Below are 25,939 nucleotides of genomic sequence, written 5' to 3' on the forward strand. Positions count from 1 at the left end.
CAGAACTGAACTGGTCCCTAAAAAAAACAGTGTTTGAAATTTTCTTGAAAATTTGAGAATTTGCTATTCATATTGTAAGCCTCCTAGTGTCCAAAAAAATTAAAAGGAAGTTGAAATAATGATGGAAACATAAAGTAGACATATGGTCTATGTTAGTTATTAACTATTTTGAGTGGTATGATTATTTGTCTCACAAGCAGAAAATTTAACATTTTGCAAATTGCTAAATTTTCCATTTTTTTCCGACATTTTTGTATTTTTCACAAAAAAACACAGACTGTATCGACCCAAATTTACCACTAATTTGAAGTACAATGTGTCACGAAAAAACAATCTCAAAATCACTGGGATAAGTAAAAGCAAAAAAAAGTTATCCCCACTTAAGTGAGACATGTCAGATTTGAAAAAAAGGGCTCTGTCAGGAACGCAAAAACTGGCTCTGTCAGGAAGGGGTTAAACCCCCTCCTGTACCGGTTTTCATACTCATCTGGTCGTCCCCCCCCCCCCCCCCGTGTCCATCTTCAGAGGCATTCCCGGTCCCGAAGATGTATTGCGCGGGTTAATCGTTGATGTCATGATGTCACCCATGCAAACGTGCAATACTTCTCAGGATGGACACGATGGACACAGGGGTACACCTGGGGACCATGTAGTACGTATACATAAATATATATATATATATATATATATATATATATATATACTGTCCACATATTGATAAAGGTGATAAGATCAGAGAGAATATGCGGGTAAAACAATTTATAAATTGTAACACAGCCTTTGTGGTTTATTTACTAACTTGCGGATGTGTAAAAGCTTATGTTGGTAAGACCAAGAGTCATTTGAAAATTAGGATGCTAGAACACATCCTTAATATTAAGAACGGAGTGCTAAACCATAGCGTGCCCCGGCATTTTAAACAGTTTCATAATGGGGACCCATACAGTTTAAAGTGTAAGGGTATCAAAATTGTGTATGCCAACAGAAGGGGAGGAGATAGGGATCAAGATTTGATCAGAAGAGAATCCTTCTGGATTTTAAATTTGAATACCCTGGTTCCAGAGGGTTTAAATGAGGGATATGAAATTACACCTTTTCTGCGATGATTATGACTATATGTATTTGCATTTTTATATGCTATTTTATATATGTTTTTTTTTTAAACATTTTATATATATATATATATATATTTGTATAATTTAATGTATGAATTTTTTTATGTACATTGTGTGCAATATGCGCATATACCTTATGCGTCTTGCTGTTATGGAATTCAATGAAGTACGGGTCCAGGACCCCGCCGCCAGATCACACAGCGCCGCAGGTACCCCCCCCCCCGTAGGCACCGGAGCGCCCCAGGTGAGGGGGGGTGGGGCGCCCCAGTGCCTACGGGGGGGGGGGGTACCTGCGGCGCTGTGTGATCTGGCGGCGGGGTCCCTGCAGTGATGCGCGCTATCCAGCAGCCCCAGGCGGCGCGGAAAGCGCTGATGGGTTTGAAAACTCGCCGCATGCTGATTGGCTGAATCTCAGCCAATCAGCATGCAGAATGTTTTCAAACCCAGCAGCGCTTCCCGCGCCGCCGCCGGGCTGCGGGAAGCGCAGGGAAGCGGGAAGCGCATCACTGCAGGGACCCTCCCGCCAGATCACACAGTGCCACAGGTACCCGGCACGGACACCCCTGCAGCCTCCATGCGAGAGGCGAGGGGCGAAGTGCCGCCCTCCAGTGGCTGGCGCCCTAGGCAAATGCCTAGATTTGCCTATTGGTGGCCCCGGCCCTGTATGGGTCTATGTGCTCTTTTAAAATTGTTGTCTTTCAAAATTACTGCTTCTTGTATATAAAGGGATTTTTGTAAGAACTTACCGTTCGAATCCCTTTCTCTGATATAGTCCTGGTGACACAGCTCAATATTGGGATGTAGGAGGGTCCGTAGGAGCCAGGCACCTATTCTAAAGCTTTTGGAGGGTAGGCTCCTCCCCTTCTGCATCCCAGACTCCTCAGTTCAATCTTGCAAATCCACTGGAATACAATAACTCGGTACAAACGCCTGCACATATTATATGCACAATTCAAAAATAACTTTTAACCATATATAACATGAAATATCATGAACCTGGCATACTTACTGAGCGTAAGGGAGGGATCGCTGTGTCACCAGGACCATATCAGAGAAAGGGATTCAAACGGTAAGTTCTTACAAAAATCCCTTTTTCTCTTTCAATGGTCCTGGTGACACAGCTCAACATTGGGACGTTCCAGAGCCGGTCCTTTGGGAGGGTACGCTCAGGTCTGCAGCTCTCAGCACTGCTCGCCCGAATGATGCGTCCTCTGACGCAAACTCATGAAACCTATAGAATTTGGCAAAAGTGTGAACAGATGACCAAGTGGCGGCCCTGCAAACTTGCTCAGCTGTGGCCCCATGTCGAACCGCCCAAGAGGTGGCGACCGACCAGGTGGTATGCACATTTATCCTGGCCGGAACAGGCCTACCAACCTTAGTATATGCCAAGGCAAAGACTAAACGCAACCACCTAGCAATGGTCTGCTTAGAGGCAGGCCAACCAATCTTGTGCACCTGTTAACCCCTGATGTGTCCGCAGCTCAGCTAAAGTCTGGGATGCCACACTTGCCTTCGGAGAGCTCCTGCAGAAACATTTCCTATCCGGAGACTCCTGCGCCAATCAGTTCAAGTTCAAAAACTGCTCTTTTGGTTATAGCTTGATAAATACTCCCATCAGTTCCAGACTGACATTTGCTCCAATCAGCTCCAGCTTGTGTATATTCTCTTTGGTTCTAGTCCAAAATTATTCTTCATTTACAGTTTGATATCAGAACTCACAGTTTCAGGTCGACACCTGTATCCTAGCCCTAATCTTATTTCCTGTCCCTTGGGTAATTCCCTTAATTAGTTTCCTACTTCTTTGTCCCTTTGAGATATCCCAGCACTAGTATGGAATGGCCCAGTCAGATGACTGATGCCTCCATGTCAGGTGTGGGAATAAAGTCCACACTTCCCAGCGGGGGAATCCTGGTGAAAATTGCCAGTGTGTTAGACTGTGCCCTTGCTCTGGGTCTCCATTAACTGTCTGTTACTAGTCGGAGTTCTATAGTCCATGAGCATCAGCTATAAATTCCAGCAAGTTTCTGACATCATTAACTGGATCCATTTTGGTTAAGAGCCATAGTTGGATCCACAAAATTCTCAGAGCAACAGTAAGTTGTTACAGAAGATACAATACCATGTTAGGTACAGGCTGTTACACTAGGGGGCACTCTTCTATTATATGTAACAGCAGTAGCAGGATCACAATTAGCATAGCCTGGAAATGTTCTACCATTGTTCTACTATGTGGGATATTGTCTAGTTTTCCTTTTTTTTTTTTTTTTTGCACACAAATATTGATCACTATAGCTTCTGAAAATACTTAAATTAGTAGTAATAGAAAAAAAGCCTGGGTAATAACATACAAAGATGTAAGTCCATATTTGTCTGATTTTACAAAGAGCAGCCATATTGTCGAGTGTCAATTAATTCAAACCTTATTTTCTTCAAACAGCCCCAACTCCTACAAAATCTACAAGCAAACCAACTTCCTCAGCCACAGCATCCAGCACTATAACTATGCCTGAAACAACAGAGACCATATCTCACACAATTACTGCACACATAGAACCTACAGACACCAGCCCATCTGACACCACTCCTGGGCCTACCTTTGGAACCACTGTATCTGGCACGACTCCTGAGCCTACCACTGGAACCACGATATATAGCACAGGTAACCAATGTCCACAGAAATAATCCAATGCTGCGTCTTTGGCCCAAGCAGCAGATAAGCGGTGTATAGTTACACAAGGCGACCTCCTGTTGAATTTGCACATTATCACACAAGGAGAAGGTGTAAATTCTCACATTTATTAAATATTTAGGTGCCAATAACATTCAATAATTAAAACACAATTCAATAATAATAGACAATAAAAATTTATATATAATGACAACAATAAATAAAAAAATATATGCTACTAGGTATACTGTAAATGCCTGAGAGGGTATTAGTAAAGTAGACCAGTCCTTACGGTACTGTATCGGTCTCTGTTGGGTGATGAGATCCGTTCCTCTGGTGCATTTTATCAATGTCCTGCAATGGACCCAATATTGTGATGGGTCCAGTGGCGTAACTATAGCACCGCAGCCCCCGCGGTCGCGGGGGGGGGGGGGGGCGCTGTGCATGTGGAGGCGCCGGGGGGCTGCGGTGCTATAGTAATGCCCCCACCCCCATCCCCCACAGGCTTACCTGTCTGCGCGTCCCGGCTCCCCTCCTGGCTTCAATCAATTCTATGGAGACGGACCACGATAAAATGGCCGCCCCATAAAGCAGACTGTTCTCTGAAACTGTCTGCGGTATGGGGGCGGCCATTTTATCGTGGTCCATCTGCATAGAATTAATTGAAGCCAGGAGGGGAGCCGGGACGCGCAGACAGGTTCCAGCAGCAGAAGGATTGGTGGCAGAGAAGTGGCATGCTTATACAGCTCTACTCCTGCCCCCCAGGGGATCCGCCTCCTACCCACTCAGCAGCTGCTGCCCGTGCTTCCCAACCCTACACACAGCAGAGTGCAGCGCAAGGTCCCTGGCGCGGTGACAGTGACAGGCATAAACACGCCTGAGGCGATGGGGGGGGTCCGTCTGCATAGAATTAATTGAAGCCAGGAGGTGCAGACAGGTAAACCTGCGGCGATGGGGTGGGGGGGAGACGCCCCACAACAAGCTACGCCACTGGATGGGTCCAATGTAACCATGGGTTGCTTTGTTTAGTCAATCCTTTTTTAGATGGAACATCACACATAGGATAGCACTCCCCAGCAGCTGTGTGAAGAGGATCCACTCAATTGGACTGCAAACCACCCCTACAGATCTAGGGGGGAGCAGTGACGAAGTTATTGCAATGAGTGTGGTAAAAAGGTTGGTCCGGACTCAAGGTGAATCTCTGAGATGCTTGTGGCAAAAGGTGCTGGATTGTAGAAGTCCCTCTCATCTACCAACGCGTTTCGCCCATAAAGTGGCATTTTCAAGGTGACACCCTAAAAAAGGATTGACTAAACACAGCAACCCGTGGTTACATTGGACCCATCACAATATTGGATACATTGCAGGACATTGATAAAAGGCACCAGAGGAACGGATCTCATCACCCAACCAATACGGTACCATATGGACTGGTCTACTAATTCCCTCTCAGGCATTTATACCTAGTAGCATATATTTTTACATTTATTGTTGCCATTATATATTAATTAATTTGTATTGTCTATTATTATTAGGGAAAAGACCAGTTCTCTATGTGTATAACGTTCCCGCCCAGCGGGATACACAAACCCGCCCCCACTATGGAAAAGACCAGTGTTCTACCCACTTGACATCACCTCCCCCCGCCCAGCCAGGGCTAAAGTACACGCCCACCATCCGCCATTACTCCACAGCCACCAGGGGAGCGGCAGGTCTGCCCGCAACCCCCCCCCTCTGCCAGCACACACACCCCCAGACCCCCGTGCCACCCCGCTATTCACGGCACACACCACGCCACCCCACCCACGATTCGCGTCCACCCATGACCCCCCCTCCCGCGATTCACATCCCCTCCCGCAATTTGCAGACCCCCCCATCCCACGATTCACGCCCCCCCACGATTTGCGGACCCCAGCCCCCTCCCGCAATTTGCGGACCCCTGCGCGCCCCCTCCCGCAATTTGCAGACCCCCCTGACCCCCTTCCGGCAATTCCACCCCCGCGACCCCGCTATCGCATTTCACGTACCCCCCTGAGAATGGGGGATCCTGTACCGCCACAAGCAGGTGCCGCTCTTAGGTGGGAAATCCGGCCCTTGCTGCCACGCTGCAGGTTCCCCCACTGCCAGAAGTGTGCCCACGGTCCTCTGCACCAGCGCCACAACTTTTATCAATGTCTTGCCCATATACCACTATTATACAGCCTTCTGCTCTCATGCACCCCCTTACTCCCTCCCAGTGGGAGGAGACGCTCACCCACTGCTGTGAGCTGCATACTGTCCCCCACCCTCCTCCAGTTCTAGGGGTGCCCATCGACCATCGATGATTTAAAATCATCAATGGTTTATGGCCGATGTTGAATACTTTTGCCATCAATGTGGGAGGACCAGGTGGTTTCCCTACATTGATGGCAAATGAGAACCGATCAAGTTTCAAATTTTTTTATGGTGCCAGGACACGGAGCATTGCTCCGCCCCCCACACCCGAAAGTCCCGCCACCGAGTTCTGATTGTCCCACGGCTTAATTAGTCAGATATAATGGATGATTATCGATAGCTACAACAATCGATGGTTATCCAAGTAATATGTTACTACTATCGATGGCAGGGTGCAAAATTGCCATCAATGCCAACCATCGATGGCGTCTGCACCAATGCCCATCCTTACTCGACAACAGGCAAAAACCTTTACTACCCCTCATGCCCACACCTCTATCACTGCCCTGCCTCCTGTTCTCCTGCCCCGTAACTTCCACCAGTGGGGACCCGCTCACCCTGTGTTGCTCACATTCCCCTATCATGCTTTACCACCCACCCTCCTGCTCTCATGCACCCTAACTCCCACCCACTAGGAGGAGACACTGACTCAGGGCCACATTCTGTACTCCTGTGCTGCCACACTGGACACTCACCCACTGGCAGAAGCTGCACAGTGTCCCCCACCCTCCTCTTTAGTCCCCTGTATGCCCACACACCCCTATCACTACCCAGCTTCCTGCTCTCCTGAACCATAACTTCCACCACTGGAGAGTCGCTGATGCTGTGTTGCCCACATACCCATATCATGCCACAGTGTCCCCCACCCTCTACTTTAGTCCCCCTCATGCCCACACACCCCTATCACAACCCAGCCTCCTGTTTTCCTGTGTCGTGACCTCCGCCAGTGGGGAGTCGCTGACTCAAAAACACCCTACTATACTATTGCACACACACCTAAACAACACGCACACCCCCCCCCCCACACTCACATATGTCACTGTACCATCCACACTATCAATGTACATCTTACTCTGTAACCGCTTTTTAATTAAACAAAACAATACAATACACACCCCCTTCCAACTCATATGCTCTCTATTTAACACATTTCACCTATAACTCAAGTTGCAATACAGGCATCTTTCATACAATTTTAACCATATTTCTCACAATACAAACGTTCACAAATTAAGGGGGCACAGCCCCTTACGAGGGTGTGAAGAGCACCCGTAGGGCGCGATGAATCACCTAGTTTGATCTATATGAAGCTATTTGCACTTTGTAAAAAATAATTGAGCAGATCTTTGTAGTGTGCAGCCACATCCAATCCCTTGCGGCCACCCACTACATAGATCTACTCACCTGCAAGGTACAAGATGCGCATAAAAAAGTTAGAATTTTCTAACATTTTGTTCAAGGGCAGATAGCTGATGAATAGCATGTCTGACTGCAGTGCAATAGGTGATGGGATTGAGTCCCAGGTATGTCAGCATCTAATAAAGGACAGTGTGACTGAATAACAAAGAGCTCTCAGGTTAAGTCCACAAATGTTGTATAGGTATTAGCGAAGGGTAAGGAGACCGGGGTAGTGAGAAGATGCTGGGCATACGCATTGCAGAATCCAAACTCTGTGAGAGTCTGGCAAACAGAACATCTCTGGCAAATTATTATTTGGATTTATTGCATATTTGCCAAGTAGCAAATGATCAACTTGATGCACATTTATACTGTAGCCCAATCATACATTTAATTACTTATGCAAATGAAGCAATGACTCTTATATATTCGTTGCTGATCAAGATCTTTAATGTATCTGTGTATAGATTACTGTCTAAATGGTGGCACTTATGATGGGATAAAGTGTCAGTGCCCAGAGGACTTCACAGGATCTCGGTGTGAAATACCGAACAACAGGACAGGTGCGTATAAATCACTAACATCCCCAGTAATATATAATTGTAGTATTATTATTATTATTATTAGTAATGTATGAATGTGGGAGATACCTGGAGCTCAGGAGGAAGCCTATGTAAGTACAGGGAACACACAAACTCCACACAGATAGGACAGTGATCATAAAAGTAGGCATGACTGAAGCAATGTACACTATCCACTGTGCCACCAGGCTGCCATTACATGCCAGACATTGCTGTATTGTTCTGGTAATTGGAGGAATAGTGTATTTGGAGCTGGGCACAGATGCAGCACTGGGCCGGGAGCCATACTTACATTCCTGTGCATATACTGGGGGAAATTTACATAGATGAATTCATAGAAAAAATTTGCATTTTCATAGGAAAATACATTATTTTTTTTTGCATATTCGTATATTGATGGGACATTCGTATTTGTATTTACAAATACGAATGTATATGCCATCGATTGAATACGAATGGAATCACCATTCAAAAGAATGGTGATTGCTGATTTACTAAGCGTCCTTATTGAAAATACGTCCACTAATTGACGTAAAACGTCCGCAAATTTTCCTGTCGTATTTGCCAGAATCCTGCACGGATCAGTCAGATCCGTTCAGGCTTCAGTGTAAAAAAATAGAAAAATAAATAAATAAAAAAACGGCGTGGGGTCCCCCCCACAGCCGTAACCAGCACCAGGCTGAAAGAGCCGGGGCTGCTAATAAAAAAAAAATCAGGAAACCCGGCAAATAGGGGTTCCCCGAGTTTTTGCAACCAGCCCCAGGCTCCAGGTCCGGGGCTGGTTCCCAAAATACGGGGACAAAATGAGTAGGGGTCCCCCGTATTTTAAGAACCAGCCCCAGGCCCAACCAGCCAGCAGGGTAATGCCACAAACAGGGGAGACTTTTTATAAAAGTCCCCCCGGCCAAAGCATTAACCCTACCGACCAGTCAGCCTGGCCAGGGGTCCTGGGGACCCCCCAATAAAGGAGTCCCCCCCTCCAGAACTTACCTGACCAGACTGAAGCCTGGTGCTGTCCCTGGTGACCCTGGGCTGTGGCCACAGGGCTGATTATGTGTAAAAAGATTGAAAAAAAAAACATTGAGTTTTGCTGTGGAACTATGAGTCCCAGCAAGCCTGGAACACATACTGGGACTTGGAGAACCTGCATTGGCCCATTAAAGGGCTTGCTGTGACTTTTACTTCCACAGCAAAACCAATAGTTAAATAAAAACACACTGACACATAAGAAAAATACATACAGTACATAGCCCATACATACTGATACTTACCTATCTTGAGCCCTAGGTAGCCCTCAGTCTTGGTCCGGGTATCATAGGCCCTTATTCAGATCTGACCGCAGCACAAATTTGTCCTCAAAATGGACAAAACAATGTGCACTGCAGGTGGGGCAGATGTAACATGTGCAAAGAGTGTTTAATTTGGGTGAGTTATTTTGTTTCTGTGCAAGGTAAATACTGGCTACATTATTTTTACACTGCAATATAGATTCCAGTTTCAACACTCCCCACCCAAAGTTAACTCTCTCTGCACATGTTACATCTGCTCCACCTGCAGTGCACATGGTTTTGCCCATTTTGAGAACAAATTTGTACTGCGATCAGATCTGAATAAGGGCCCTAGTCCCGGGTCGGTGTCCGTGTTCTAAAGAAATCCATAGGGGACCAGTGGAAGCAAATTATACTTACAAGTCTCCTATGAAGAAGATCTGTCCTCTTCTCTCCTGAAGTAGTCCAGGTCTTCGGAAAACAAAAATAAGCGAGGGAATGATAGAGAAAGAGAGAAATAAGGGAGAGAGGGGGGAGTCAGGGAAAGTGAGAAACTGAGAGGGGAGAGAGGGATAGAGAGAGGAGAGCGAGAAAATGCCAGGGATAGAGAGAAGAGGTGAAAACTTTTAAGCGGTAGAGGGGGAGGTCAGGTGGAGAGGAGTGAGAAAGAAGGGGTTCAAGAAGAGAGAGGGGGTCAGTTAGAGCAAGCATGAGAGAGTGGGATTTGGGAGAGAGGAAGGGGGGAGGGGGTCAGGCAAAGAGAGATGATGAGAGAGTGGGGTCAGACAGAGAGAGAAAGAGAGAGGGGATCAAGCAAAGGGAGAAAGAGGAATAAAGGGAGATAGCGGTGTTATGCAGAAAGAAAGAGGAAAGAGAGAGGGGGGTGAGGCAGAGATAGAGGAATGAGAGAGGGGTCAGGCAAATAGAGAGGGGGGTGAGGCATATAGAGAGGGGGGTCATGCAGAGAGAGAGAGACAGAGACAGCTGGATGAGAAAGGGGTCAGGCATATATAGAGGAGGCGAGGCAGAGAGGGGTGAGAGGGAGGGAGAGGGAGGTTTCAGGAAGAGAGGGGGGGTCAGATAGGTAACCTGCTGGAGTTACCTGCTGGGAGAGGGTGCAGCAGTGAGGAGTATACTGCAGCAAGACCCCCACCAGTAGCCTTCACCAGCAGAGGCGTAGGGAGGGCAGAGCACGAGCTCCAGGCGCCAAGACATCAAAGGGCGCCGGAGCCGTGCAGCCTGCTCTCCCGCTCCCTCCCCCGCCCGCTTCCTGCTCTGCCTGACTGAACTCAGCTGCTGCCCTTTTTGCCGCTATTAAGTCTCCCGCTGGACCGCTAGTCAATAGGCGGTTGCGGTAAATCAGAAGATGACTGCTGGACGGCAAGTGCCTATTGGCCCAGCAGGAGACTTAATTGAAAATAGCTGCAGACAGGGTGGGCAGCTCAGCCGGGTAGAACAGGGAGTGGGCGGGGAGGGGGGGACGTCCCCCTTAGTAATGAGCAAATTAAGTTCCCCTTGTCAACAAGCAAATTAAGTCCCCCTTGGCAATTAACAAATTTAGCCCCCCTTGGCAACAAGCAAATTGTCACCCCTGGTAACGAGCAAATTTAGTCCAACTTGGCAATGAGCAAATTTAGTCCCCCTTGGCAACGAGCAATTTTAGTCCCCCTTGGCAACAAGCTATTTCATTCCCCTCTGGCAACGAGCATGAAGCCCATTGGCATCGAGCATGAAGCCCCTGGCATCGAGCATGAAGTTCCTAGTAATGAGCATGTAGGTAAGTGGCACTTGTGTGTTAGATGTGTAATGGGCATAACGGTTTGTTATATGGTATGTAATGGGCATCATGTGTTGCCTTATGTGTTGCCTTATGTGTAATTGCCATTATGGCATGTGGCTTTATATGTAATGGATATTACAAATTTTACAAAAATGTGCAATGGGCAATGCGGTGTGTGGTATAATGTTAGGCCGCGCCCCCTTTTTGCTGAGTAAGTGCCCCGACCTACTACAAATCGGGCGCGAAACATGCCATTGCTCCAGGCACCATGGCACCTAGCTACACAACTGTTCACCAGTGACACTGCTGGAGCCATGGTGTCAGAAGCCGCAGGACCTGTACTGCAATGAGCGGCAAACCCCTGTGTCTCCAGTGCTGTGTGCCTCTTATCTGTGTGCAGCCTCCCGCCAGCTCCTGCACTGCAGCTTGCCCATCATTCTGTTCTCGAACCGCAGGTAGGCTGCAGATTCAAATTGCACTGGACAGCCGCCGGCAGTACAGCGCTGCAGCGCCGGTGGCTGTCTATCACTGCCTGCACTGTGGCCGCTGGTGAAGGGGGCCGGAGGATACTTGCTCCCTGAGCTAGAGCAGTGTGAAGGAGTGGATGTGCCCCTTCAGGGCTTAGTGCCCTGGTGGCAGGAGCCTCTGTTGCCTCCTGGAGTTCCGCCACTGGTGCTAGGTCATTGCGGACGGTATGCGGTCCCTGGGTAGGTCAACACTCACTGGGTCGATCACTAATGGTTGACAGTGACTTGGATGACACCTGGAAATTGTTGATATACAGAACCATATGTCGACATTGACAGAAGGTTGACACAAACTTAAGGTCCACATGGGCATGTGAACAATTCAAAGGTTGACACAAGTTTTTCATGTTTTTTTGGTGTAGACCGACTTGGTTCATATTTTACTATCTAAGTGGGCTTATAGTGAGTATAAAAATGTTAAAAACTCAAGTCGACCTTTTGAGTGTCCACCATGTCCATGTCGACATTCTGGCAATGTTGACTTTTCGTATGTCGACCATTTTCAGGTTTCGACCTAGACCTAGTGTTGACCTACAGTACTATGCCGTAACCATTGTGGACATGGAAAAGGGACGTAACCCCTAAACCTATAATCCCGATGGCTGGTCCTGCAAAATGTTTTCTTGGGCAAAATTGCTGCTTCCTAAAGATCTTAATGAATGATACTGTATGGTTCGGTTGTATGTTTGTTTTGTATTTTTAATTAATGTAACCACAATGAGACACACACTCTATTGCCTGGTAAAGACAAATCCACAGCAATATCAAAGCCAGCATTATTTAAATTACATAGTTACGTTCTTATCACCCCATTTTGTTCAATTAAAAAGAATATCAAGCTATGGAATGTTACGCCCTACTGTAGCACTGAGCGCTGAGTTGATTCCATATGGGACGGCAAGGTTTGACATTACCAAAAATATTCTGCTCATACTAGGGATGTGCATGGCCTCCTTTTTCTTGATTTTGGATCTGTATCTCCCTCCCTGGTTTTGGATATGTATTTGATATTACCAAAACCGCCCTTGCTGGTTTTGGTTCTGGATCTGTATTTTTTTTCTAAATCCTAAAAACAGCTAAATCACCAAATGTTGGCCTGTTTTTGTTGCTTCTGTATTATTGACCTCAATTACAGGGTGGCAGTTTAATAAACTATGAAAAAGGTGCAAGATAGTATTGTCCTTGGGCCCTCTCACCCACCCTTATGTTGTATATATTAAACAGGACATTCACAGTTTAACAAACCAATCAATTCAGCGACAGTGAATGACACACTTGTGGCTGAAGTGATTGGTTTGTTTGGGACTCCGCAAAACAAGCTGGCAATGATCTCTCCATGCACAAACTGTCTACAGAGGCAAGATGTCATCATCATCTCTGACTCCTCATCCTGATCAGCGTGTACATCCTCTTCCTCACACAATATTAATTTTTCACCGCTGGAATCCACATTACAGACGCCTATGTATTTTATGGGTGAAATTGCGTACGTAACTGGTGTAATTAGTAATTCGGTACATATGAGTTATCCGGGCGCCCGATTTCTAAATCGGGTCGGATCGGGCACATCGCATCGCATGCGACCATCGGATGCGATGCGATGCGATGCGATGACCCGATTTTTCCATAGGAATCAATGTTAAAATGGACTGAGTCCATTTTAACATGTAATTCAATGGGAAAAAGGGGTCCTTTTCATACCCCTACTATCCAAGTGGGCATGGAGTTGGATATAAACCTGTGGCGAGCGTAGCGAGCCACCGAGCCCGAAGCGTGGCGAGCGTAGCGAGCCCCGCGAGGGGACATAGAATACCGTCCCCTCGCGGGGCTCGCTTCGCTCGCCACGCTTCGGGCTCGGTGGCTCGCTACGCTCGCCACAGGTTTATATCCAACTCCATGCCCACTTGGATAGTAGGGGTATGAAAAGGACCCCTTTTTCCCATTGAATTCCATGTTAAAATGGACTCAGTCCATTTTAACATTGATTACTATGGAAAAATCGGGTCATCGCATCCGATGGTCGCATGCGATGCGATGCGATGCGATATCGCATCGCATCGCATCTGATTGTATGCCTTAACTTAAGGCATACAATCAAAAAATCGGGCGCCCGGATAACTCATAAGTACCAGTAATTCATTTTGATCAGTGGCGTAACTATGAATTAGGCGCCCCCCCCGCCGTTAATGGGGGGCGCCCCCTGCCGCACCCCCCGCCCGCAGCCTTACCTGTCTTGCTGGTCCCGTCCCGGCTCCCTTGCTGGCTTCATTCTTCTGCTAGTGAGATGGACCAACACAAAATGTCCGCCCCCATACAGCAGACAGTTTCAGAGAACTGTCTGCTATATGGGGCGCACATTTTAGGGAGCCGGGACGGGACCAGTGAAGTCAGGTAAGGCTGCGGGCGGCGGATTGGCGGGCGGCAGATGGGCAAACGGGAGGGGGCTAACTATTGCACCACAGCCCCCCGGTGCCCACACATGCACAGCCCCCCCCCCCCCCCCCCCGCGGCCGCGGGGGCTGCGGTGCTATAGTTACGCCTCTGATTTTGATGACCATCATCTTTTCCACATTTTCAGGAAGTACAGTATCCTCTTTCGGCGATTTCTGTGAAGGTTCCCGGATGTGCTGAAAACTCTTTGGGCCAGATGTATCAAGCTTCAAAAAGTGATAATATGGAGAGTGATAAACATTCAGCCAATCAGCTCCTATCTGCCATGTTACAGGCTGTATTTGAAAAATCGCAGGTAGTAGCTGATTGGCTGGTTGTTTATCACTCTCCATTTTATCACATTTTGAATCTTGATACATCTGGGCCTTTCAGAGTACACAATGGAGGGTGGGCAACTTAAGTAAAGCAAAGCCATTTTGTGCACGGGCCTCCAAATTGTCTTTTTTTCCTGACAGTATTTGGATACTGTCACTAAAATAATCATCCACCATTCTCTAAATGGTGACCATATCAGATGGAGTCACTGTAGACAAGTCCATAATTGTAGGCAGTTCTTTTAGACCTAGCCAGATGTCATAAGCTTTTGCAGAAAGATCTGCATCACCACCACCAGTGACAGCTTGTTCAACAACAGCTCTTCAGATTTCTGTGTCAAAGAAAATAAATATGTATAACTTAAATTTAGGATTATAGTCGCCAACCTATAGTGATCTGATTTCAAGAGATTGACGACCCTTGGAGTCTCGTGATGCAAATTAAGGGCAGTCCCAATAACAAACGGTGGGGTTTACACAGCAGTCACAGTATTGTATACACAGAGGGGTGCGGCCGGCAGTCACAGTAACATGTACAGAGTGGGGGCACGGTTAGCAGTCACAGTACCGTTATCCAGTACAGTAGGCACAGTGGGTTTATGGCTAGTAGTCACAGGGGGATCCAGTGTATAAAACATATTAAACGCAGAGCACACCAGTGGAGCATCCCATGTAGTGGTGCCGAGCAGTGGGCGCAGTACATTATATCGGATCCAAGTCTCGAGATAATCCTACACCGGGAAGAGGGCGTTTGGCCTAGTTCGTGGATATAAGTTGGGCTCAGCTAGACTAGGAACCACATGTTCCGGAATCCTGACCGCTCCCCTCTAGTCTGTACTGTACATGATAAAACAAACACCAGCTATAGAATCCTGCTATCTCCATGACTTTATACAGCTGAAAGGAATAAGGGGGAGAATTATCACAACTTGGAGAGAGATAAAGTGGAGAAGTTAATAATCTAATCACCGTGACGTTTGTGTTTTATACTTTGTAAATTAATTATTAGTAGATCACTAGAACTGAAGACACACAACAGTTACATTATTACAGTCACAGAGACAGTGGTTACACCCTACTATTAGTCATTAAGGTGCGTATACAGTCCAGGAAGCCCGGAGACAGGCGGGGTCAAGGTGGACAGCCATCCCGAAGCCAGCCGTCCGGCCGCTGAGCCCCCGCCCCCCCCAGCTCCGCTGCCCGAGAACTCAGTGCCACGCTTTGTTTTCTTTTAATTACTGACACCTGACAGTGTCAGTCTGCCAGTGTAGCCCCGCCCCCTCGCGGCTACTTGTTGCGATTCACGGGTTGGTGGCGAAGGAGTTGGTGCAAATATGACATGTCATCAGTCATGTCTTTGTATCATATTGGCCCCGTCCCCATCAAGACTCGCGAATTGCAGGATTATGCCATGGGTGGGGGTTTAAAGATGAAAAAGAGGCTGCTGGCCAGACCTGGCATAAATGTCTGCTGCTGTCCTCAAGATGTCAGTGTAAGTGCACTATATGTATATGTGTATGTCTGTGTTCTATACATGTGTACATGTATTCTATGTGTGTATACATGTATGCATGTTTGTGTGCATAGGTAAGTAATCTATGTGTGTACGATTGTTTGTATATGTATGTGCGTATGTAACACCAGTTACTAGTTGCTGACTTCGGGCCCAGCGATGGGGGAGGTCCAAAAGGGACAGCTGTCCTGTACCTTAATTACCTTAATGCCCCTTGCTCAGCCACAGCCACCCTGTCGCCTGGGCTCCCTGTTGCTCAGCCACCTGGCCCCCCCACCTCTTAGACATTGGTTCTGCTGCTGCTTAGCCCCGAGACACCCTGCGACTCAGACACTCAGCCCAGAACCCAACTGCTCAGACCCAAGCCACTTAGATGTCTGGTCACCAGTGAAGTGACCCAAGAGCACTGATGGGTGGGGTGAAGAGGTACTCTGCGCTGGGCACATCTTGCACCACTGTTCCCACCCTCCCTCCATGCACCAATACGCCAACCCTCCACCCCTGCTCCGCACCACTACTCCCACCCACCATATCTGCTCAGCACCACAATTTCCATCCTCCTGCCCTGCTCCGTACCACTACTCCCATCCTCCTACCCTGCTCCGCAACACAACTCACTCCCTGCTCCACACCACTACAGTGGTTGACAGGGAGGGGGGCCCCCAGAGATATCTGTGTATGGGGTCCTAAGATTTCTGTTGCCAGCCCTGAGTCCAGGAGGACACAGGGCTGCATGTGTCACATACTGTAAACACATCGGGGGAATTCTGTACAGTTGACCAAACTTTGCACCTAATATCAAGGCTTTCATCTGAAAGATTACTGTGGTTGTGTATAGCTCACAGACAAGTGACCAACTGTAACAGCCTCCGAGATCAGGAGACGTGCACGATGCCAGATGTACACAGAGGTTTTTATTACAGGGACAATCACTTTACAAGCAGAGGCGGGGCTGCAGCGCTGACCAAGTAGTGCCGAGAGGATCACACAGCACATATTTACATGCATGTTCTCATGTATGTAATTTATGTGCTGGATTGATCCCTGTGTGCATTGGCCGCCACACGGAGCTCGAGAATCAGCATAATTCAGTGTAGTGTTAAGCCCGCCCCCGGACTAGTATTGGCCTGGGGTTCCCTTGCTCTGGGTCTCCGTTAACTGCTTGTGACTAGTTGGCGTTTTATAGTCCATTTAAACGCCAGCAAGTTTCCGACATCGTTAACTGGATCTGTTTTGATTAAGATGTAAAGCCGGATCCACAAAAACCTCAGAGAGTGACAGTAAGCTGTTACAGAAGATACATTACCATGTTAGATACTGGCTGTTACACTAGGGGGCACTCTTCTAGTACATGTAACAGCAGTAGCAGGATCACAATTAGCACAGCCTGGAAATGTTCTACCACTGTGGCTGGTATGTGGGATATTGCCTATTTTACTTTTTTTGCACACAAATACCCATATTGATCACTATAAGTTCTGAAAATACTTAAATTAATAGTAATAGAAAAAAAGCCTGGGTAATAACATACAAAGGTGTAAGTCCATATTTGTCTGAATTTACAAAGAGCAGCCATATTGTCTAGTGTCAAATTAATTCAAACCTAATTTTCTTCAACAGCCCCAACTACTACAAAATCTACAAGCAAACCAACTTCCTCAGCCACGGCATCCGGCACTAGAACTATCCCAGCAAAATCAGATACTACACACATAGAACCTACATACACCAGTCCATCTGACACGACTCCTGGGCCTACCATTGGACCCACTCTGTCTGACACGACTCCTGAGCCTACCATTGGAACCACGATATATAGCACAGGTAACCAATGTCCACAGAAATGATCTAATGCTGCATCTTTGGACCAAGCAGCAGATAAGCGGTGTATAGTTACACAAGGCGACCTCCTGTTGCATTTGCACATTATCACACAGCTGCTGCATACTAGGACTCAGAGGCCATGAATTAGCATTTATCTATAAATCTGGCCCTGAAACTACTACTGCAACATACTTGTGACTCTTCAATATCACACCCATATCCAGAATCCATATTGGTAACATGACGCAGAATCCTGGTTGAATGGAAACGGCTGGGACACGCTTAAGTGCGTTATCTGAAAGGCTCCTGATACTCTTTCTAACATGCATGTACTTAACTTCAGATGTCTTTGTTATTCAGTAAAAAAACTAATTTCAATATACCCAGAATTCAAATCCATAACCTGTTATATTCCAGCATGTACGCCCTAAATATATTTTATCCTAAATATAAACCAGAGATTTCTAACTACTGTGTATTATCTTTATGAAGCTACTTGTACTTTGTAAAAAATAATCGAGCAGATCTATGTAGTGTACAGCCACTTCCAATCCCTTGCAGCCACCCACTACATAGATCTACTCAGCTGCAATGCTGATTTATTTTTCATGAAGTACAAGGTGAGCATCAAATACAGTAGTTAGAACTTTCTAACATTTTGAGCAAGGGCAGATAGCTGATGAATAGCATGTCTGACTGCAGTGCAATAGGTGATGGGATTGAGTCCCAGATATGTCAGCATCTAATAAAGGACTGTGTGACTGAATAACAAAGAGCTCTCAGGTTAAGTCCACAAATGTTGTATAGGTATTAGTGAAGGGTAAGGAGACAGGGGTAGTGAGAAGATGATGGGCATACGCATTGCGGAATCCAAACCTTGTGAGAGTCTGGCGAACAGAACAATAGTTGGAGTTATTGCTGTTTGTAATTTTGGCGGCATTTGCAAATGATCAATTTGACGAATATTTATTGCCCAACCCAGGGCCAGTGCTATGCCCCGCAGCACCCCAGGCAGCGTGGAGTTCCCCGCCGCTCACTGGGGGTGGGGGGGTGGGAGAGGTGATGTGGCGCCCGCCGCCGAGTCAGGGAGTGGGGGCAGCGTTAGGAGCTTGTTGCGGCCGCCGCTGCTGAGTCCGGGGGGGAGGGGGTGATGAGGACCTCGGTTGGGGGCAGGGTGTGTGTGTTTGGCACCGCTCACCTGGCCCCAATCGAGGGTGGAGAGCTGCTTCCAAATGCCAGTGGCCGGCACCCTAGGCAAATGCCTAAAGCTGCCTAGTGGTGGCGCCGGCCCTGGCGCATGGGGCGGTACGGAGGAGAGATCATTCGATGGTCGCTGACCTTCTAATGATTTCTGCAGCCTTCGCTCTGAAAAGTAAATCTATACTTACTTTTCAGATGCCTGCTATCTGCCGAATTGGGGGCGGGTGCTGATGTCATGTGACGTTTGCCACCCGCCCTGAGCAGGCATCGTCACGCATGTGTTCTAAGGGGAATGGCCAGCGTTCTTATGAGGATGCTGTCTGGGGTTTGCGCATCTGCAGACCCCGAACACAGGGCAAGGGGCCGTATGAAGTTTGGCCGAAGTTATATCGGCCCTGTAATTACTTATGCAAATGAAGCAATGACTGATATTTATTAGTTGCTGATCATGATTAATGTATCTGTGTATAGATTACTGTCTGAATGGCGGCACTTATAATGGTATAACCTGTCGGTGCCCAGAGAACTTCATAGGATCTCGGTGTGAAATATCTATCAACAGCACAGGTGCGTATAAATCCCTAACATCCCCAGGAATCTATAATTGTATTATTATTATTATTATTATTATTATTATTAGTTATGTATGAGTGTGGGAGATACTGGAGCACAGGAGGAAGCCTACGCAAGTAGAGGGAACACACAAACTCCACACAGATAGGACAGTGATCATAAAAGAAGCCATGGCCGGACCAATGTACACCAACCACTGTGCCACCAGGCTGCCATTACATGCCAGACATTGCTGTATTGTTCTGGTAATTGGAGGAATAGTGTATTTAGAACTGGGCACAGATGCAGCACTGGGTCGGCAGCATTACTTACAGTCCTGTGCATATACATTATTTCTGGGTCTCCTGGTAGAATGGAATCAGTCCTCCTCTCTAGTAGTAATGTGTGGAGCCCAGGTGCGGATCATGGGGGTCAACATTAATTATGTCAACAGTGATTTAAGGTGCCCACACACATTACAATTAATACAATATTGCATCTCGGTTTTGCGATGAGATGAGATAAGATCTAGTACAAAAAGTTTGTGCTGCACATGAGATGACATCGCAAAACCGAGATGCGATGAGATGCGATATTGTATACAATAATGGTAATGTGTATGGGCACCTTAAGGTTTACTCCAAAAGTTTGATATGTACAAGGCCAGGGGCGGGCTGGGCCGGGGGTCAGAGTGCCATGTGCCCCCCAGGCCGGTCTAACAGGAGTGCTGTGGGCCGCAGCCGCTGCCGCTGCCGCCTCACCTTTTGCTTCACTTCGGCGGCCATGTTCCTGTAGGCTTTTAAAATATGCCCGCGGCTGGAGTGGACAGGGAATCGGGGACTGTGGCCGCAGGAAACAGAGGCTGGGAGCCGCCGCAGCAGCAGCAGGTGAGGAACTCACAAAAAAAAATTCTGCTGTTTCCTGAGGTGTCCTCCTTTTAATGTGTTCAGTGAGCAGACTGTTGTGTCCTCCTATTATTATACAGGGGGAGCAGCCTGTGGTGTCGTGGCATTTTAAATTAATGTCATGACACCACAGGCTGCTCCCCCTGTATAATAATAATGCCATGACACCACAGGCTGCCCCCCCTGTATAATAATAATGCCATGACAACCACAGGCTGATCCCCCTGTATACTAAAGTATTATACAGGGGGAGCAGCCTGTGGTGTCATAACATTATTATTATACAGGGGGAGCAGCCTGTGGTTGTCATGGCATTAATTTTATTATACAGGAAGAGCGGCCTGTAGTGTCATGGCATTATTATTATACAGGGGGAGCAGCCTGTGGTGTCATGGCATTCATTTTGTGATACAGGGAGAGCGGCCTGTGGTGTCATGGCATTATTATTATACAGGGGGAGCAGCATGTTGTGTCCTCCTGTTATTATGCAGGGGGAGCAGCCTGTGCATTTGTAAAAATGCCATTACACCACAGGCCGCTCTACCTGTATAATAAAATGAATGTCACGACACCACAGACTGCTCTCCCTGTATAATAATAATGCCATGACACCACAGACTGCTCCCCCTGTATATGTATAATAATAATGCCATGACACCACAGGCTGCTCCCCCTGTATAATAAATTATTATACAGTGGAAGCAGCCTGTGGTGTCATGGCATTATTATTATTATTATACAGGGGGAGCAGCCTGTGGTGTCCTGTTGTTATTATTAGAAGACAGGGGGAGTAGCCTGTGGTGTCCTGATATTATACAGGGGAGCAGCCTGTGGTGTCCTATTTTTTTATTTTTTATTAATACATATTTTTGGAACTAAAAACCTAAATTTAACGATGCGCTGTTAGCCTGTTACTTATGGGCCGGTGCTCTGGACTTGACCCCCAGGCTAAAAGTTGCCAGCCAGCCCCTGTACAAGCAAATGTTCAGCATGGAAAAGGTCAAAATATAAAAATGTTTTTGTGTCATTGCCGACACCTGAGCACACGGCCCCCAGTGAATGTACCGCGTCCCCTAGCAGGTTTTTTTTTCTTAAACCCCCTCCTGTACCATTTTTCATACGCAAAAAGAAAGAGAGGATGTCCTGTTTTTGGTGCACCAAAATAAGAGATAAAATTTAACTTTTATTATTTTAATCATTAAGAACTGCGAGATAAAAAATGACAACATGTAACATAAACAAGGGTGGGGTTCACACAATTTTTAAAACCAAGGTGGCAGGCAGATGTTGCAGGGTTGTTATGTAGTGCTTTTACTAGATAGTGTGCGTCTGGTCTGTCTAGACCTTAGATCTGACAGATCAATCGGCGTGTCTGAGCGGAGGTTTAAATGACCTCTTGCTCTAGAGCCGAATTAATCAGTGCAAATATGTGGGATTGGTATCCTTGATTAACCCTCTATCGGGTGCACTGATACAAAATAGGAGATCACCCTGTGTAGATTTAAGATCCGGCGTGAAAACGCTCAAGGATCAATATGGATGACTGGGCACCCCAGGGTGTCTCAGCTGCGTTCGTTCAGGTGGAGCCGCCTCCTGGAGTTTACACACATGCAGCAGTCGGCACAATTGTGGGGACTGTCATGGTGTCTCACTCGCTCCTGAAAAACTCTCTCTATATTGTCTCACTGCGGTAATTACTCTGCATCAATTTGCAGATCGCCCGGTGTGTATGGTCTTCTGATCTGGAAAACGTTCCAGTGCAGGACCTAGGTAAAGGTACCACCGGTGTGACTAGCTGTGTCAGAACACTTGGAGCCGCCTCCAGAGTGTTGCACAGGTTGGGAGACTAGAGACTAACGCAGCTCCGAGACTACACACAAATCAAAATGCATTAATATGAAAAATAACAAAAGTTGCAGACATCTGCCTGCGCACCGCTAGCCGGCACGCGCTTCGCAGATGATAGCTTCCTCATTTTTCATACTCACCTGGTCCCCTCCGCGTCCATCTTCAGAGGCATTCCCGGTCCCAAACATGTATTATGCGGGTGAGTTGTTGATGTCAGGATGTCATCCATGCACACGTGCAATGTTTCTCAGGATGGGCGCGATGGACACAGGGGGTACGCCTGGGGACCATGTACGTATATTAAAAAATCCAAATCTGAAATGATCCAATATCCAAAATGCTCCTGGACCCGAGCATTTTGGATAAGGGACACTCAACCTATATTTGGTGTTGAACTACTGACTGTTGTTCTATCATCCGGATCCCATGGAGATCACATAAATGACATGCAGGACTCCCTGGTTGGAGGAGAATCTTCTCTGCAATGCTAATACCGATGCTGCTCCCGAGATAAGACAGCAGCAAACATCCCACACTGACTGGTTATTGGTTACAGTCAGTAGTTGTACTGTGACAGCCGTGTGCTAGGTCATTGCAGACTGTATGCAGTCCCTGGGTGGAGGAGAATCTTCTCTGCAATGCTAATACCGGTGCTGCTCCCGAGATAAGACAGCAGCAAACATCCCACACTGACTGGTTATTGGTTACAGTCAGTAGTTGTACTGTGACAGCCATGTGCTAGGTCATTGCAGACTGTATGCGGTCCCTGGGTGGAGGAGAATCTTCTCTGCAATGCTAATACCGGTGCTGTTCCTGAGATAAGACAGCAGCAAACATCCCACACTGACTGGTTATTGGTTACAGTCAGTAGTTGTACTGCGACAGCCGTGTGCTAGGTCATTGCAGACTGTATGTGGTCCCTGGGTGGAGGAGAATCTTCTCTGCAATGCTAATACCGGTGCTGCTCCTGAGATAAGACAGCAGCAAACATCCCACACTGACTGGTTATTGGTTACAGTCAGTAGTTGTACTGTGACAGCCATGTGCTAGGTCATTGCAGACTGTATGCGGTCCCTGGGTGGAGGAGAATCTTCTCTGCAATGCTAATACCGGTGCTGCTCCCGAGATAAGACAGCAGCAAACATCCCACACTGACTGGTTATTGGTTACTGTCAGTAGTTGTACTGTGACAGCCATGTGCTAGGTCATTGCAGACTGTATGCGGTCCCTGGGTGGAGGAGAATCTTCTCTGCAATGCTAATACCGGTGCTGCTCCCGAGATAAGACAGCAGCAAACATTCCACACTGACTGGTTATTGGTTACTGTCAGTAGTTGTACTGTGACAGCCGTGTGCTAGGTCATTGCAGACTGTATGTGGTCCCTGGGTGGAGGAGAATCTTCTCTGCAATGCTAATACCGGTGCTGCTCCTGAGATAAGACAGCAGCAAACATCCCACACTGACTGGTTATTGGTTACAGTCAGTAGTTGTGCTGTGACAGCGGGGTGCTAGGTCATTGCAGACTGTATGTGGTCCCTGGGTGGAGGAGAATCTTCTCTGCAATGCTAATACCGGTGCTGCTCCTGAGATAAGACAGCAGCAAACATCCCACACTGACTGGTGATTGGTTACAGTCAGTAGTTGTACTGTGACAGCCGTGTGCTAGGTCATTGCGGACTGTGGGCGGGATGTATTAAAATACATCGCCGCCCATCGCGGCCCCCCAGCCGCGATGCCGCCGCATATGTACTAACATATGCGGCTGGCATCGCGATGCGGTGACGGAGGCCCCCCGCGATACCTGGAATGTGGTGTGCGGGGGGTCTCCGTCACCTCTCTGCCCCCTTCTGCATCCCTCACGCCGGGGACAGCTATGCAAGCTGTCCCCGGCGCCTCTTCCTCCCCCCTGCAGCCGGAAGGACGTCCGGCTGCGTCACTAGGGGGAGGAAGGTGTTACCTTCCAGGTCCAGGAGGACCTGGACCAGGTAAGAGAGGGAAGGGGAGAGGGGGGTCGGCGGGTTTTTCGGCGGAGGCGTCGGGCGGCGAAAAGAAGCCCATAGGCTTCTATAGGGTATCGCCACCCAAAGGTGGCGATACCCTACACTGCGGTGACGGTGCGCTCGGGTAATAGTACATAGGAAAATGTGGTAAAACGGGGGTTTTACCGCATTTTCCCTTTAGTACATCTCGCCCTGTATGCGGTCCCTAGGTGGAGGAGAATATTCTCTGCAATGCTAATACCTGTGCTGTAACTGAGATAAGACAGCAGCAAACATCCCACACTGACTGGTTATTGGTTACAGTCATTAGTTGTACTGTGACAGCCGTGTGCTAGGTCATTGCAGACTGTATGCGGTCCCTGGGTGGAGGAGAATCTTCTCTGCAATGCTAATACCGGTGCTGCTCCCGAGATAAGACAGCAGCAAACATCCCACACTGACTGGTTATTGGTTACAGTCAGTAGTTGTACTGTGACAGCCAGTGGTGTAAGTTCGCCCATGTCGCCCAGAGGCAAGATGATCATTGGTAGATAGATAGAGGGTGAATGAGATAGGCGGAGCAAGGGAGAGAAAGACAGGAGGAGAATGAGAAACATAGGGAATGATAGAGAAAGAGAGAAATAATGTAAAGGAGAGAGAGGGGACTCAGGGAAAGTGAGAAACTGAGAGGGAAAGAGGGGATTTCAGGGATAGAGAGAGGGTCAGTTTTAACAAGCGTGAGAGAGGGGAGTAAGTGGAGATAGCGGTGTTATGCAGAAAGAAAGAGGTGAGAGAGAGGGGGTGAGGCAGAGATAACGGGGGTTAGAGAGGGGCCAGGCAAATAGAGAGGAGGGTGAGACAGAGAGAGAGCGGTCCAGGCATATATTTATTTATTACCAGATTCTTATATAGCGCACACATATTCCACAGCACTTTACAGAGAATATTTGAACATTCACATTAGTATATAGAGAGGGTGATGAGGCAGAGAGAGAGAGGGGTCAGGCATATAGAGGTCATGCAGAGAGAAAGAGAGACAGAGAGAGCTGGATGAGAAAGGAGTCAGGCATATAGAGAGGGGGGTCATGCAGAGAGAGAGCTGGATGAGAAAGGGGTCAGGCATATAGAGAGGGGGGTCATGCAGAGAGAGAGAGAGAGAGAGAGAGAGAGAGCTGGATGAGAAAGGGGTCAGGCATATAGAGAGGGGGGTCATGCAGAGAGAGAGAGAGAGAGAGAGAGAGAGAGCTGGATGAGAAAGGGGTCAGGCATATAGAGAGGGGGGTCATGCAGAGAGAGAGCTGGATGAGAAAGGGGTCAGGCATATAGAGAGGGGGGTCATGCAGAGAGAGAGCTGGATGAGAAAGGGGTCAGGCATTTAGAGAGGGGGGTCATGCAGAGAGAGAGAGCTGGATGAGAAAGGGGTCAGGCATATAGAGAGGGGGTCATGCAGAGAGAGAGAGAGAGAGAGAGCTGGATGAGAAAGGGGTCAGGCATATAGAGAGGGGGTCATGCAGAGAGCTGGATGAGAAAGGGGTCAGACATATAGAGAGGGGGGTCATGCAGAGAGAGAGCTGGATGAGAAAGGGGTCAGGCATATAGAGTGGGGGGTCATGCAGAGAGAGAGAGAGACAGAAGGAGCTAAATGAGAAAGGGGTCAGGCATATATGTAGATGGGGTGAGGCTGAGAGGGGTGAGAGTGAGGGTCAGACAGAGAGGAAGGGGGTCAGGTAGGTAACCCCAGTGGCGTAACTATAGCTATGCAGCCCCCGCGGTGGAGGGGAGGTGCAGAGAAAGTGTGA

The 25,939-nt window shown here is 47.7% G+C and overlaps 1 protein-coding gene across 1 annotated transcript in view; it reads left to right on the top strand.

Annotated features, from left to right (window-relative positions):
- LOC146073336 (uncharacterized) overlaps positions 1 to 25,939 on the top strand; it is a 56,660-nt gene that overhangs the window by 26,017 nt on the left and 4,704 nt on the right. Inside the window, exons 5-8 of the mRNA XM_083180512.1 lie at positions 3,556 to 3,777; positions 7,866 to 7,961; positions 17,453 to 17,656; positions 19,328 to 19,423. Coding sequence (XP_083036638.1) covers positions 3,556 to 3,777; positions 7,866 to 7,961; positions 17,453 to 17,656; positions 19,328 to 19,423 — 618 coding nt within the window. The remainder of the gene's footprint in view (positions 1 to 3,555; positions 3,778 to 7,865; positions 7,962 to 17,452; positions 17,657 to 19,327; positions 19,424 to 25,939) is intronic.

The sequence above is a fragment of the Crinia signifera genome, chromosome 4 (assembly GCF_055691185.1).
Source record: "Crinia signifera chromosome 4, ASM5569118v1, whole genome shotgun sequence".
Lineage (NCBI taxonomy): Eukaryota > Metazoa > Chordata > Amphibia > Anura > Myobatrachidae > Crinia > Crinia signifera.